Below are 15,274 nucleotides of genomic sequence, written 5' to 3'. Positions count from 1 at the left end.
CATGGCCTGTCATCTCCAGGTCACAGTGAAAGTCAACAATGGCATCAGAGACTTTTCCACCTCAGTAACACCCAAGCAGAGTCTCTGTGACGGCAGATGGCACAGAATTACAGGTAGGAAAGCCTGAGCATGCTTGGTTTCTTTACAAGGGTGAGCCTGAGGCCTGGGGTGTAGCTCAGTAGTCACATGTTTGCTGGGGTGTGCAAAGCCCTGGGTTTGCTGCACTGCAATGCAAGTACAAAACAACAGTAGGTGGCCTCAATGCCCTCAGGGGGGATGGTGCCTGGGTAAGGCAACTGTAACAAGGACATTTTATGGAGCCAAACAGAGAGAAGCAAGTGTTATTGTACTAATGTGTATACTGGATCCATGTGTGATTAATTTAAAGCTATGATAGTGCCAGCTAGGTTAGCAATAGTTTATAGAATGTGTAGCTTATATAGCAAAAAAAAAAAACAAAGTTGCACTGTTTCTTAAAAATTCTCCATTTAAAAGGCAAATGTTACAATGATTGCTCAATTAGATACTGTCACACATTATTCATTTTTTTTCATTGATATAAAAGAGTACGGGGGTGAAGGGACGGCAGGGACAAGGGGAAAAAAATGAGAACCAAGACCTGTCATATAAAGGTAAAAGATCCCAATAATGAATGTAACTGTACTGTGTACCTAAAATGTACCAATAAACTCAATGAGAGAAAAAAAAAAGTACAGGTTTTATTCTGGGATAAATAAAAGCAATTTTGTTAAAAATTAGTCTCTTTTACATAAAAAAAATCAGTTCAGTGTGAGTTTACAGCTAGTCTTTCCTTGTATTTCAGTTATCAGAGACTCAAATGTGGTTCAGTTGGATGTGGACTCTGAAGTCAATCATGTGGTTGGACCCCTGAATCCCAAACCAGTTGATCACAGGGAGCCTGTGTTTGTTGGAGGTGTTCCAGGTAAGTGCCACTTAACAGGAATAAGTTTCCAAAGCTGCAGCAAATAACTGTTAGGTTATTGTGTTGGAGCCATGTTTTCATAATTCACCTAATAACTCAAAGGATTTCCTATGCAATGTCCTTTTATAGAAAAAGCACAGAAAATTTTTTTATCCAAGTATCATATCAAAGTAATACACACCAGCATTCTTGCCAGTAGATATTACTCCCATTTTGCCATATTTGCTTATTTTTTTAATATCTTCCTTTTACATATCCTCCATACACAGTGAAACACTATCTTTACCACAAAGAAAACTTGATACTCAGAACCTAGAGAAAAATAACGTTTTCTGATAATAGCAAAGAATCCACAGTTCCCCAGGCACAGACCATAACTTGGTTCCTATATATGACATTCCCTAAGAACTAATTCCTAAGTAGTGACATTTGCTAGGAGGACAATTACGGACCCCTCCCATAATTATCTTAAACCTCTAAAAGGGGGACTGTGTCTTTATGTTGAATGTCATGGTTTTTATACATTTCACTGACTTGGAAAAACTGAAAACTCTAGCTCAGGAGAGAAATATAAAAAGGAATATGTACACTTTTTGCATCTGGTAGAATTTGGTGGAGATTTTCGCAACCTCCTGGATTGATTTGGGCTGTCTTGTGTAAAAGCAGCTAGTGTTTTAATTAAGAGAATGAGAAAGCATAGATAAGAGTAAGAATCACATCTTGGGTCTTGGCAAAGTAGTAGCAACTGAATACCCCTCTCTTTTTAATATGTTTTCCCAATATCAGTATTAACAATGATAGTAACTCCAGGGCCAAAAGAAATACGGGAGACTTTCAAAAAGTAATTCTTCCTCCCTTTCACTTCCCCCACCACTCCCATTGCTGTTCCCCAGTCCTCTTCTGCTGCTCTTGGCTTTGGGTCTGAAAGGGAGTATGGCCTGGGCCACAGTACACTTCATGCAGGCACAGCATGGAAAGTTTCTCACATCATTTCTTACATTTCTGCACACTGCTTCCTTCCTAGAACTCCCAGCATGGTTTTACATATTGCACAGGCCCCAAGAGGTCCACTGAATCAAATTTAGCACAGCATGCAGCATCCTGGATCATCTGTTTCATCCTGCCGCTGCCGCTGAATCTCCCCAAACCTTCTGGGATTTGAAGTTCCTTCCATGTTTGGTGGTGTTTTCTTTGTTCCAGGCTTTTCTTTGCATGATTGCACAGGCTTCCATTTCTGGAAAATATTGTTCTCTCTTTTTCCCTGTAATATCTTTTCAAGGAACAACTTTTCCTACTCTTCACCTACCTAATTCCACATTGACAGCTAAGACTTAACTCTGAATTTCACTTATACTTTGTTTCCCCTTGGATGTGTATGCATACTTTTGTAGTGCTTATCACCAAATAGCATAGAAGCTAGAGTATACTCCTTCACACACACACACACACACACACACACACACACACACACACGAGTACACTCCTTGCTGACAAGAAACATGACTCTTTCGGCACTTTTGAGTGTCTACTAAGCACTGTGCTAAGCTTCCGGACATGGAGACAAAACAAGCATGGCCCTCCCTCAAAGTTGTTACAGTATTTGCTCTTTTCACCAAAAGTACTTACCACTTAATTCAAACAAATGTTTCCCTTTGACTTTTGTGTTTGTTTTTAGTCTGACCCTACACTCACATTAACCTGTTAACATTAACCTCCATAGCCTGAGTGGGCAAGATGTACCTATAACCAAATCCAGCCTTTATGAAACATACAATGAATACAAATTTTAGGGACTGAATGAGCACACAATAGTTAGCAGGCTAGAGAAGCCTAACTAGCAGCCCGCTGCACCACTGAAGATTGTAATTCCATCTAGGAATCATGCCCACAAACCCAGCACAAAAGCAACTGTAATGTGAGCTGAATGTACTTCATTATATTATTTTGAACTATTCAAGATTAATTCCAGGAAAATCACATTTGAAACAAAGGCATTAATAAGGATAACTAAAGAAATTGGGTGTAAGTACAACCCCTCTATACCTGAAATCTCTTGGAAGCCCTGCCACACTTACCCCTCAAAACTGTGTTACTACTATTACTAAAGTTCATTGAGCTGCCATACCAAAAAATGTTAGCTTTATTGTATGATAATTTAAAAATCAGAGTGTAATGTTAGAAAAAAATTCTAAATTAATGGAGCTCATTTGAAAAAAGAACCAACCAAAACCACAGCTTATGATGAGACAACTTCACTTAAAATAGAAGGGACAGTGTTCCATGTGTTTCTTAAAGTCAAAGTAAAAATCACATTAGACTCATTTAATCTTCAGCATCTGAAAATCCAGATGGCCCTGGTAGAACCCACAGCTACCAGGAATAAGCATTCCCAATGAGATTTCAAACATGGACACTAATGAACCAGAGGAAAAGAGGTAGCTTGAAAAGTCCTTTCGACAGCAAACTTCAAAGACTTATTTCCTTTAGAAGAACAAAGAACTTGAGAATAAAATTAATTAATTGATGGGGCTCACATATTAATTAATGGGGCTCACATTAATTAATGGGGCTCAAACCATACATTTCACCACTGAAAAGCCTGTTACTTTATATATAAGGAAGCCTTCAGCTGGGAAACAGTCTCTCTTAAAATCACGTTGCCTTTATTGACTTATGGTCCATAGGGCCGTTTTCTGTTACTACCTGTAATTTGTGAGATGAATTTTGCAGATGATAATTGCTGTATGAATGTTTTCCTGCAGCTGATTTCCTCCATGAACCAAAGGGTGGAAGGCTTGGGTAGAATGAACACCTATGTTCACGATCTAGTCTCTGGTGTGGCCAGAAGTATGAGGTGTTGCCACACCTCATTTATTTTTCTTTTTTGGTACTGGGGATTGAACTCACGTCCCTGAGCTTCTGAGGCAGGTGAAATCCCCGGCCCACTCATTTATTTTTATTCTCATGATGACACACTGAGCAGGCTTGAAGTATGCACAGTCAGACTAATCTAGAGACAAAGGAAACTGATCTCTCAGGCCTTCCCAAATCTAAAATTTGACTTATTATTATTATTCTAAAACAAAAGTGCTATTTATACAATTTCTCTTCAGTACACACCTTCACAGTTCTACTCTGTATTGCTTAGAAAATTACAGCTGCACATTGGTGTTTAATTTGCTGTCTTACATTATCTTCTTTCCTAACTTTCTAACTTCCATCTTTTATCACTTACTGCTCACATAGCTGTTGGTACATAATAAACTTTGACTAAATAGGTTTTAATTTCATAATATTTCTAAGCTCCCTATTTGCTTTAAATTACATTGCTTCTATCATCCTAACACATTTAATTGTGTCTGTACAATTAATACACATGTGGCTTCTTCTGGATGTCTAATTAAGATAAAGGGAGAATTTCCCCTGTCATACCACAGGGCACCTGTGCTCACACAAAGACATAGACTAGTTATCACTACCCTATTTATAGTTCTGAAACCCTGAGCTCAGAAAAATTATACTTTATTTTAACTCATTATTTTCTCATTATATCCCTCATAGGATATATGGCAAAAACATGGAGACTTAAGGGTAAAGTGCAATGATATGAATTAAACAGAAACATTAACTGTGTCCAAAAATAGTGTAGAAGCTAAAAAATCATTTCTCTTCTCAACAAAGCACAGAAAATACGTGAGGCTCAGGAGAATTAACTCTAAAAACCATAGGTAAATTATGAAAATGCACTGCTGTGGCTCTACATGTAAGTGATAAATTTCAGCTTTGGAAGACTGCTGTAATACACACAGAAATGTGATCATGAAAACATGCAAAACATTAAGATTAGAAAGCAGAGGATGTTCCTGAGAATTACCACTATATGGCACTGACAGCTCATAATCATTTTGATGTGAATGATTATTATGCATATTTAGTAGAAGATAGTATCTGAGCTTGGAAATGGCTCCCTTGTGACTTTTACTTTCATCTCTTCTTCTTCAGAGTCTCTGCTGACATCCCGCTTAGCCCCCAGCAAACCCTTCACAGGCTGCATCCGCCACTTTGTGATTGATGGGCATCCAGTGAGCTTCAATAAAGCAGCCTTGGTCAGTGGCGCGGTTAGCATCAATTCCTGCCCGGTAGCCTGAGGCAGCCTGAAGCACCCAGCATGCCACTGGAGTGGAGTTCTTCCAAGTCCTGAAAGTGGAGCTCTCTCCCACATGCCAGGGACTCGAAGCATTCATCACATTTCATCACTGTACCCCTCCTCCTCATTGGCATTCTTAACTTGGACCCACAGTGTCAGCAGTGGGGAAGGAACTTGTATCGATTCAGTCACTATGAGCTCTGCCAGTGAAACTGCCTGGCTCCAATAAAATAAGGAATTCTAAATAAACACTGGCACACATTTTTAAGTTCACTTACACGCTCAGATTCTTCTTTCAGGGGGTGAAAACTTTCAATCGATTTGAAAATATCTTTGTCCTAAACTACCTTTTTGTATTTTGAAAAGGCTTACTAATTTTCTAATTTATATATAATCTAAAATTAATGACATGTTTTTATCAGTTTTTGATACATCAGTATAGCAAGAGTATTTTAAATTTATACCAGCAGTCATCAAGGTTATTAGACTTCATAAAGATTATCAGAAAACTGCTAGTATAACTTAATCTTTTCTAACTAAGAACAAAGGAATCAAACTACTAATTCCTTAAAAGAAAGAAAATTGTACCTGGAGGGAAGTTCCTATAGGATATTATTATTATTATTATTTCTATTATTATGTGTTTATGGGAATCACCAAGATGCTTACAAGAGAAAAAGCAAAATCATAAAATTTAACTGAAAACCATGAATGTCTTTCTATTAAGATTTTCTGGAGTAGGGGTATACCTCCATGATAGAGCATTCACTGAGCATGCATAAGGCCCAAGGTTCAAACTCCAATGCCACCACAACCAAAAACAGTCATTCTCCTACATACCTGCAGCAGTACTAGTCTTATTTCTAAAATTTTATATTTTTCCTAGTATCCATATTAATTAATGCTAGAAAAAGAAAAATAAATACTGCAGATGGTAGAATATTAAAATATGGAAAATGAAATAAAAGAATTATACATGAGAAGATAATGAACTCTGAAGAAAGAATAAGAGAAAACAGGCCTTGATATCAGCAGGACAATAAAAACAAAATGAGTAACTATAGAGGGGATAGGGATAAAATATTTTGAGGAATTATCAGAGAAAATGAAACAACCTAATAATCCATTGCCTAGAAAGAGGTGTGTGTATGTTTATATGTATTTACATCCCCTTCTATCTTTCAATCTTGGGTGATAATGTTGAGACCATTAAAACAGTTGACAGCTATAAATACAAGACAGTAAGTACCAGCCACCATGAGAAGCTGAAGTTTACTATATCATTATTTTATCACAGTAATCCTGTGAGGGAGCATTGCAGCTCAGGTATTTTGTCTGCTGGGCAGACATCTCGACCTAGGAACCAGGATTCAAAGCCAGGATTCCTGTTTCTCTGGGCTGCCTGATGGTCCTTTGCTTCCTTGCCTCTGAAGACTGCCTGCCTCAGGCCGACCTCCTGAGCACTAATGCAGGAGCCACAGACCCAAATGCCCAGGACAGAGAGACTCCTGCACCGGGGAATCAAGCAGCGGTCCCTGGGGAAGACCAAGAGGGCACTTGTTGTCAGCTCATCCAGTTAGCACCATGAAAGAACTCAAGCCCAGAAGGGCCAGAGCTTCCAAAAGGTGAAGGAACTGCAAAATTGCAGTTTGAAATTGCCTGATTTTTCACCAACCACCTCCAAGGGAAAATACATGCAGACCAAACAACCTTCCAAGAGCTATGTGTGGCTTCTGGCCTAATGACTCTGAATCTAAGAGTTTGGGGCCATAACTAAAGCTTTCAAAACACACTGAATCCTCATTATGTATCCTCTATCAGATCCAAGCAATTGGAAGTGGCTCTAAAATAACCAACTACTTTTTTTATTCAAAAAATTGTCCTGCGACATCCCATAGGGCTATCTGATTCCCCTCATTCTCAGCAGGGACACAAAGCAACCTAAACCAGCCAAGTTGCAGAGCTGTCTGGACCTGCAGCAGCCCCAGGAGGCGTGCATACACTCACATGGCTGTGTTCTAACTTCTCCCATTTCCTAGGCCACCTCTTTGCAGTTAATACTGCACATTTTTATGCTTGGAATGGACTATGTCCTGAGCCACACACATCATAAAACCAACACAATGATGTTCCCAAACTCTGAATTTACCATTTATAAGAGCTGGAATGTGTTATCGGATGAGACTTCCTCCTCCCAGCTCCTAAGGAGAAAGCAGTAGGATTTTCTGTTAGGTGAGCATTGCATGAGTACACCATCTAGAGAAATAGGAGTTAAGTGCTCACAGTAATTCTGAACAACTGCTCTGTCAGTTCAGAGTCACTTCAAAATGAGCAGGGCCTTTCACAGCCCTTGTATGAAGGAGAAGCCCTATTTGGGCACATGTTGCAGCTCCCATCTTGTAGCCATAACTGACTGGACAAGAAGAACATTATTCTGTAGCAGCAGTGGTGAACCCATGGCACACAAGCCGCAGCAAGCTGTTTGTATCATTGAGAGGTCTACAAGGTGGGTGTCATTGTTCTAAAGCTTTCCAGTAAAGCAACATCCCACTACCTGGTATGAATGGATAAGAATGAACAAGTGGGTATTTTCCCTTGAACATCTGAATTGAGAAACATAAAATCAAGCACTTAGCAGTAGAAGCCAGTGCCATAAGAATATATGATGTTAAATGATTTCTACACAGATTTACAGATACATTAAAAGAAATAAAAGACAAAAATCCTGGCATTTCCATTTGGTAAACCTAGGATGGTACATCCACCTATCCTTTTTGTCCAATACTAATCATCTCAGGTCTCAGCCAAGAACTAAAGGAGGAATCTCAAAAAGACACTGGAGTGCATTTTTTCTGGTCCCTTGTTTTCTTGTATTTAACACAACAGCAAAGGGTTATCAAGAGAAACTTTCTTTCTAAGTCCATAAAACAATAAATATATCACATTTTATTCACCGAATTGTGAAGTGTGGTGCCTATCCATGCATTCTCTTTCAGGACTACTATATTATCAGTACAAAATCACAAAGCTCCCTAACACCACACACACACACACACACACACACACACACACACACGCGCTTATCTAAAGGGTCCAGAGAGGCAACTGAATTGTAAGCTACCTGAATTTTTACCTGTGTTATTCACAAATGTGCTGCAAGTGCCTAGAAGAGTGTCTGGCATGAAGATATATGCTTAATAAGTATTTATTGAATGCATTTCAGGAAAGCAGTGTTTCTGTATGGTTATTACCCATACCTCACCTCCGAAGGCACAATCATTTTGCAAAGTTCCTAGGAGTCAAAAAGAAGGAAACAGAGCATTTATTCTATACTTGGGTTTTACTGAGACCTAGAGATCTTTGACTTACCTGAGGGTGTAGGGAGAAGACTGAAGGAACAATGGCACAGCCCATCAAGACAGACAAGAAGTACTCCCTCAAGTCTCTTTTTTGTTTTGGTTTGAGACAGGGTCTCACTATGTAGTTGAGACTGACTTGGAACTCACTATGTAGCCCAGGCTGGTCTCGAACTCACAGAAATCCTCCTGCCTCTGCCTCCCAAGTGCTGGTATCACAGGTGTGCACCACCATGCCCGGCTTCCCTCAAGTCTTTGACAACCTGTCAAGATATGAAATGTAGGGAGAAGTTTGGCTGCCCTGTATAAGCCCACCTACTTTATGAAACTCACAGCACCAGGGAACACCATTATCAGAAGAGACTGCTAGAGGACAAGCTGTGTGGGTAGTGAGCAGAAAAGACTGAGGGAATACAGCCTGACAAAACGCAGAACCATGGGAAAGAGAAGCACAGACAAAGGTACTGCAGAGTGACACTACCAGGCACTTGAATCTACAGCACAAGAATTTCTAAAGTACACTGATAATGGCTGCTGAGGATTGAGTCACTCACCAAGCCAGCTACAATATACCAACCTTAGAATGAGCTAAACCAACATCATCATCGACAGAATATATTTTCAAAATACTAAATGGCTAAAGACTTTTGATTAAGGAACTGATGTCAACCTGGAAAATGGCTATGAAAATACCATGCCATAGTTTTCCTGGATCTGGAATATTCCCTAACAGAAGGTTACCCAAGGAATATAAGGGAATGTGGTTGAGAAAAATGGACTTTACAGATATTTACAGAGTGGCTCATCTGACAACAGCAGGAAACACATTCTCAGTAAAGCACAAAATTTTCTCCACAATAGATAAGGTCTGTCTTAGGCTATAAAGCATGTTTAAATAGAAATTAAGTGAAACAATGTCTTTCATCCTATTTGATAACAGAAACTAAAAATTAAGACCAAAAGAAACTACAGAAATTATATAAACATATAGAGATTAAATAATATATTCACTAGGAGCTAAATGTAGACAAGGAAATGGAATTGTATTCAACTCAAAAGTCAAGTCTTTTGGAGAAGACATTATCATTGGATGATGGTGGCATCCAAGAAGAGAAAAAGGAAGACAGGTCGAGTCCTGGGGACTATTTCAAGAACAAAAAGAGAACATACAGAGGTAGGCCTAGACCTCAAAATGACTCTTAAGTCGAATCATGTAAAAAGATCCACATGAGGCTTTAAAACATTGATTATAAGTAACTTCAAGATGATTGGCTGGGACCGGAGGTGCAAGTGACAATGGGACAAACTTTTAGAGAAATGGGGTTCTACACTGCCTTGACCTCACTATCAATACATTTAACCAATAACCTGATGGAAGTGGTTCACACGCTCTGCAGATTAACCGTAACTAATTTTTGGATATACTCCCAAAATGCACAGAGGCCTATTGCTTACCCAATATAATTATTCCATGGCAGAACATTATCAAGAGATATCAAGTCAAAAGCTAGTTGCGGGGGCCAGGGATTCAGCTCAGTGACACCATACCTCCTTTGCAAGCGCAAGGTCCTGAGTTCAATTCTGGTACCAAGAAAAAAAAAAAACTAGTTGGGGGCATTTAAATGAAGATATTCAGCTAATTATCAAACCAAATATAAGCAAGAGCAGCTAAATGAAAACACACCAAGTATTTAGAATAGGCCGTGTCTTAGTCACTGTCCTCATCACTGGACACAACACCCAACACACACAGCTTAGAGCAAAGTTTATTATGGCTCACACTTTCAGTCCAGTCACTGGCTGCAAAGCAAGGTGATATGGCACAGAGGCAGAGTGGAGGAAAAGTTGTTCACATCATGGCACCCAGGAAGCAGAGTCTGAAGTAAAAAGCAGGGAAGGGGATAACATATCCTTCCAGGCCATACCCACATACCACCCGCTTTTTCTGACCAGATCCTACCTCCTAAGATCACATGTAGGTATAAAGCCTCTATGAGGTGCTATAAAAGGCTTTCAAAAGACTTGTCTGTGACTGCATGTTTCTTTGGGGGGTAACATCTACAAATAAACTATAGTAACAAGACGGCGGGAAACTTGGAACTGGGAACAAGATGGTGGGACAGGATTCTGTAGTGATCATCTTTCCTATGGAAAGTTGATTTGAGCTACTATGAACACATGAAATGTAATCTTCACAAAACCTAAAAAATCAGGTCAGAGATCCTACTTTTTACATAAGAAAAGATACATTTCAGAAAGTGGAAGAACAGATTTTCACTATTTGTGTTACTGCTTCCAAACCCATGTAGCATGATGTATAGAGAAACACCATCCCTTGGAGCAGAGGAAAGTAAGCATAGGGCTTAGCCTTTAAATACAGTACCAGACCACCACAATAAAACTTAGCACCAAGGAGATCCTCTTGGTACATGAGGCTTTCCCACAACTCCAGCAGGATGAGCTCCTATTCTGGCCAACATCAACATTAGCCAACACAGTGACCTTAGGTCCTAAGGAAACCTCAGCAGTAGGTTAGGCTATCAGGACCACACACTTGGAATTGGATGGCCAGGCAGCTATGGTCTTTGCCTGCGACCAACCACTGCATTAAACCTTGGCAGCCAAAAGCTTCTGCTGTAAAGAGTTGTGGGCTTAAGGTACCCTCTAACACTGCAATGGAGAAAGTATTCACAGGCCCAGGGACAATTTACACTGAAACTATGGACAGGCTTATTTCTGTAGGAAACTCCTAAACACAGTAGGCTAGGAAGACTGGATTGAGTACCTATGTCAATGTGTAGACATCAACTCATGGCCACAAAAGTCAGGAACGATCAGTAGAATATGATGTTATCAAATGGACAGAATAAGGTATCAATGATGAATTATAAAGACACAGAGATAGTATAATAGCCTGACACAGAATTCTAATTAGCTGTTGTAACAAAGCTCAGTGAATATCAAGGAAATATAGAGTCTTTGTAAATAGAGAAGGGTGGAAGAGGTGAAGGGAGGGCAGGGGTATAGGGAAAAAAATAAGAACCAACATACATCATGTAAAGGTACAAGATCCCAATGATGAATGTAACTGTACTGCATACCTAAAATGTACTGATAAATTCAATGAAAAAAAAAGAAATTAGAGAGAAATAATTCAGAAATTCATCAGAGAAATTTAACAGAAGGATTGAAATGATTTAAAATCAAGTACACTAGGTCCTGGCCAACTAATAGCCATGGTGGATTTAAGCGTCATCTTCAATTGCTGAGCAAGATGATCTCTAAGGCATTTTCTAGTCAAGAAATATTATTGTGACCCATCTATCAGATATAGCAGATGGCTGATCCCCATATGTTTTACTGACTCTCTGTCTTCTTGACTTAAATAACAATTCTTGTTATCATCCAACAGTGCCACCACTTTTATTTGTTTACCAGATCATGAGATGATTCTGGCCCATTACCCTTGACCTAGTCAACCTCCATCACACTTAATGATGCTATTTAGGAGGAATTTCCCTGCTGCTTGGTGCAGGTGGCTTTTGCATTGTTGCATAGACAGTGATGGGAACATCAGTTATTGTCAGGCAATGATTTGCAGGGCATCTTCGGAGCTGCCTGAATGAAGGAGCAAATGACATGTGGTTAAGATACTAAAATGGAAATCTTTTTTAAACACCAGAGTTTGAGTACATATTTAGGTTTTTAAAAATCATTTGTAGTCTTTCAATGACATAAAATAACATAACACAGAGGTGCTTGTTAGGTAGACATTTTAGACATATGTAAGAAATTATGGCAATGGCCATTGCCATAATTTAATTACATTAAATTCATAAATATAAAAATATTCTTCTAAATGTTCATTTTGTAAAGTATGTGGTAATTGGTAAATGGCAATAAAACTCATAGTTATGACCAGAAGTGATAATTCATTTGTATATGCACCTTTAAAAATCATTTCATTGGAGTGATTTGAAAACCAGAGTATCTCTACAAAAAAAAAAAAAGCACTTTTTTTTTTTTTGAGACAGGGTCTCACTATGTAGTTGAGACTGACCTGGAACTCACTATGTAGCCCAGGCTGGTCTCGAACTCACAGCAATCCTCCTGCCTCAGCCTCCCGAGTGCTGGGATTATAGGCATGTGCCACCACACCCAGCCTGTACCATTTTAAATAAATTCAAATGCAGATGGATTATCAGATTTGAAACAACTGTTAAATGACATCTAGTCCAAAACTTCTTTCTGAATTACCTGTCCAACATTCTTATCAAATACTCACACAGGTTTGAATGTCTCTAACAAGAAGGAGCTCATTACTTTCCAAACTAGCATATGTCATCCTGGAATAACTTTAATTGTTAAAGTATCTACCTTATTAAGATTAAATCTGTCTCCCAAAAATTTCTAAGGTGTAAGATATAATAATACAGTATTTACAATTTTGCTACAGCAAACAGAAGAAAAATGGAACAAATGCCATTTGTTATAGTTTTCTTCAATTTTGCAATACTGATTTCATTCATGGAATCTTCATACCGTTTTTGCTCTCTTTCTGCCATAGGTTTGCTCAAAGACACTACATATGAGTTCCAACTCGTTCTCCTTCCTGCAGCCTTATACCTACAGCAGCACAGAGCCCTGCACATACTAGCACTGGGCGTTTGTTTACTTGAGAGCCATGTCTAACTTGGAAACTACTAACAAAACAGGACAGCTAAAACTTTACTGAATAGAACTGGTACATCAACAAGACTCACAAATAGTAAATACAGACTCATATAAATTTTACATAATCCTGAGCTCTGTTAATACTAGTTTAATAGCAGCAATGTCTGCATTCCTGGACTTTTTTTTTTTTTTGCTAAGAGTCTATGTCAGTGAAATAGTGAGTGCTTGTACTGATGACAGCCAACACACGTTTCCTCAGTTATCAGATAAGAAGACTTCACCTGTTTGGTGATATCTCATTCCTGTTACAGACAGCATTGGCGTTGAGCCCAGATTCTCGCCCAACTGAAGAATCTCCTCCTTCCACTGGAAACCTCCTTGGCTGAGTTCCAAACCGTAAAACCATAATTCACTGAAAACCTACATAAGATAGAATGTGTGTGTGGGGGGGTATCTTCAAAGTTATTTGAAATTTTTAATGTTAATATTTTTAGAAGCATAAAAAATACTATGTAAGCATTTAAAAACTCTATAAAAGTGTAAAATACATTTTTTTTGTTTTTGTTTTTGTTTTTTTGAGACAGGGTCTCACTATGTAGTTGAGACTGACCTGGAACTCACTATGTAGACCGGGTTGGTGTCAAATTCACAGCGATCCTCCTGTCTCAGCCTCCCAAGTGCTGAGATCACAGGCATGCGCCACCACACCCAGCAAGTGTAAAATACTATAGTATGCAACTACCTGTTATGTTCAAATTTAAGTCTTGTAACAAAGGCATGATAGCCACCACATGCTAAAAGTAATGTGCCCTTGGGATAGCATAACTGGAAAACAGTCAACTTTAAGGGACTTCAAGTCCACTTCTGTGAAAAAAAAAAAAAAAAAGCACTGTTTGCCTTTAAATTATTTCTCATGGGTAAGCTAAAATAGTATTAACCACTTCTAGAATAATAGTGAGGATTAACTAAGATAATATGAAGGGTGATGCTTCACACATAGTAAGTGCTCAATCCATGTTACCTATTATTCAGCAAATGGTACAGAACATTAAATATATATTAGTATGTACATATTTGAAATACATATTATGGATACACACATCCACTCACTGCTTACTGCTGCCTCTGCCTAGAATTTTTCCCCTACCCATTTGCCCCCACCCTTCTCTTGCTAGGGCCAACTCATCTACTAAATCTGAATTTACATTCCAATATTTTAGAGAAACCTTTCATAAGCCTTATGACCTAAGTTTCATTGGCACCCTTTATTTCTATTCTCTAATAGTTAATGACATTCTTATTCAGGATTTCTCAAAAATGACACTACTGACATTTGGGATCAGATGATCCTGGAGAAAATAGGATGCATTGCAGATGTCCTATAGCATTCATCCAGCACATGCCAACTGCATCTCTCTCCCAGGTGCGACAATAAAAGTTCTTTCCATTATTGCCAAATCTTCTCTTGCAGAGTAAGTTTTTGTTTGAGATCCCCTTTCCATTTCTTTGTTACCACTGAATTCTTAGTATATAGTAGAGTTTTCAGGCACACAGTGGACATTTAGTAACTTATCTTCAATGAATTTGTATATCTTCAACATTAGCCCACAAAGGTTAAGAAAAATGAAAAGTATCTTAAAACTGTTCCTATGCCTAGCACAGTATTCTATGCCTACTAAATAAATATTTATTGGTGATAACGAACTAAATTCTTAAGGTTTTGGTTACGTAATGATTTTTATAGTTGGGGTGTTAATTTTCAAGAAAAAGTGTTCTGCTCATTGATGACTTCATAAAACCACGGTAAACTGTATGGATTACTATAATTATCTTCTGCTGTAGGGACTATTAGCTAACTTTATCAAGGAAGCACAGACTTACCAAAATAGGCTGAGTCTGATTCCTGTAGAGGTGAATAAATAAATTGCTTCTACTGACCTTGCATAGAAAGCTGGAATTGCCAAAGGAATGATGATCAAATGTTCCAGTGACACCCAGAAATTATGACATCAGAAGATTCTTTTACATGGTTTCCTGCCTGCTAAAAGAATCAAATGTCTCAATTTATGAATCCAGCAACAAGCTGAAATTTGGATGAGAATCAAGTACTATAAAAATGTTTTGTTTTATTATTATTGACACTGCCTTCTATCT

The 15,274-nt window shown here is 38.5% G+C and overlaps 2 protein-coding genes across 15 annotated transcripts in view; one reads left to right on the top strand and one right to left on the bottom strand.

Moving 5' to 3' along the window:
• The window catches only part of Lama4 (laminin subunit alpha 4), a 148,674-nt gene extending 143,273 nt beyond the window's left edge, over positions 1–5,401 (top strand). The window contains exons 39-41 of the mRNA XM_033763178.1: positions 20–113; positions 824–943; positions 4,946–5,401. Coding sequence (XP_033619069.1) covers positions 20–113; positions 824–943; positions 4,946–5,091 — 360 coding nt within the window. The 3' untranslated portion in view covers positions 5,092–5,401. The remainder of the gene's footprint in view (positions 1–19; positions 114–823; positions 944–4,945) is intronic.
• The window catches only part of Fam229b (family with sequence similarity 229 member B), a 28,330-nt gene that overhangs the window by 1,083 nt on the left and 11,973 nt on the right, over positions 1–15,274 (bottom strand). For 6 of the 14 annotated variants that reach the window (XR_777629.3, XR_777632.3, XR_777624.2 and 3 more), the window contains 5 exons: positions 15,059–15,161; positions 13,402–13,540; positions 11,882–12,064; positions 8,224–8,382; positions 7,240–7,291 (listed from right to left, as the gene is read on the bottom strand). Coding sequence is in view for 1 of the 14 variants with exons in the window: in XM_010610811.2 (XP_010609113.1) it covers positions 11,947–12,064; positions 13,402–13,526 (243 nt within the window). In the remaining 13 variants the exon portion in view is untranslated. Of the gene's footprint in view, positions 1–1,941; positions 2,178–6,600; positions 6,626–7,239; positions 7,292–8,223; positions 8,383–11,565; positions 12,065–13,401; positions 13,541–15,001; positions 15,162–15,274 lie in introns of those variants that run through there. The other 8 variants (XR_777634.2, XR_777635.2, XR_777625.2 and 5 more) reach the window with 7 other exon arrangements.

Source organism: Fukomys damarensis, unplaced genomic scaffold (assembly GCF_012274545.1).
Source record: "Fukomys damarensis isolate Sample0158 unplaced genomic scaffold, DMR_v1.0_HiC HiC_scaffold_14, whole genome shotgun sequence".
NCBI classification, from domain to species: Eukaryota; Metazoa; Chordata; class Mammalia; order Rodentia; family Bathyergidae; genus Fukomys; species Fukomys damarensis.
The sequence above is the reverse complement of the archived record's forward strand: the minus strand, read 5'-3'. Positions and strand labels throughout refer to the sequence as shown.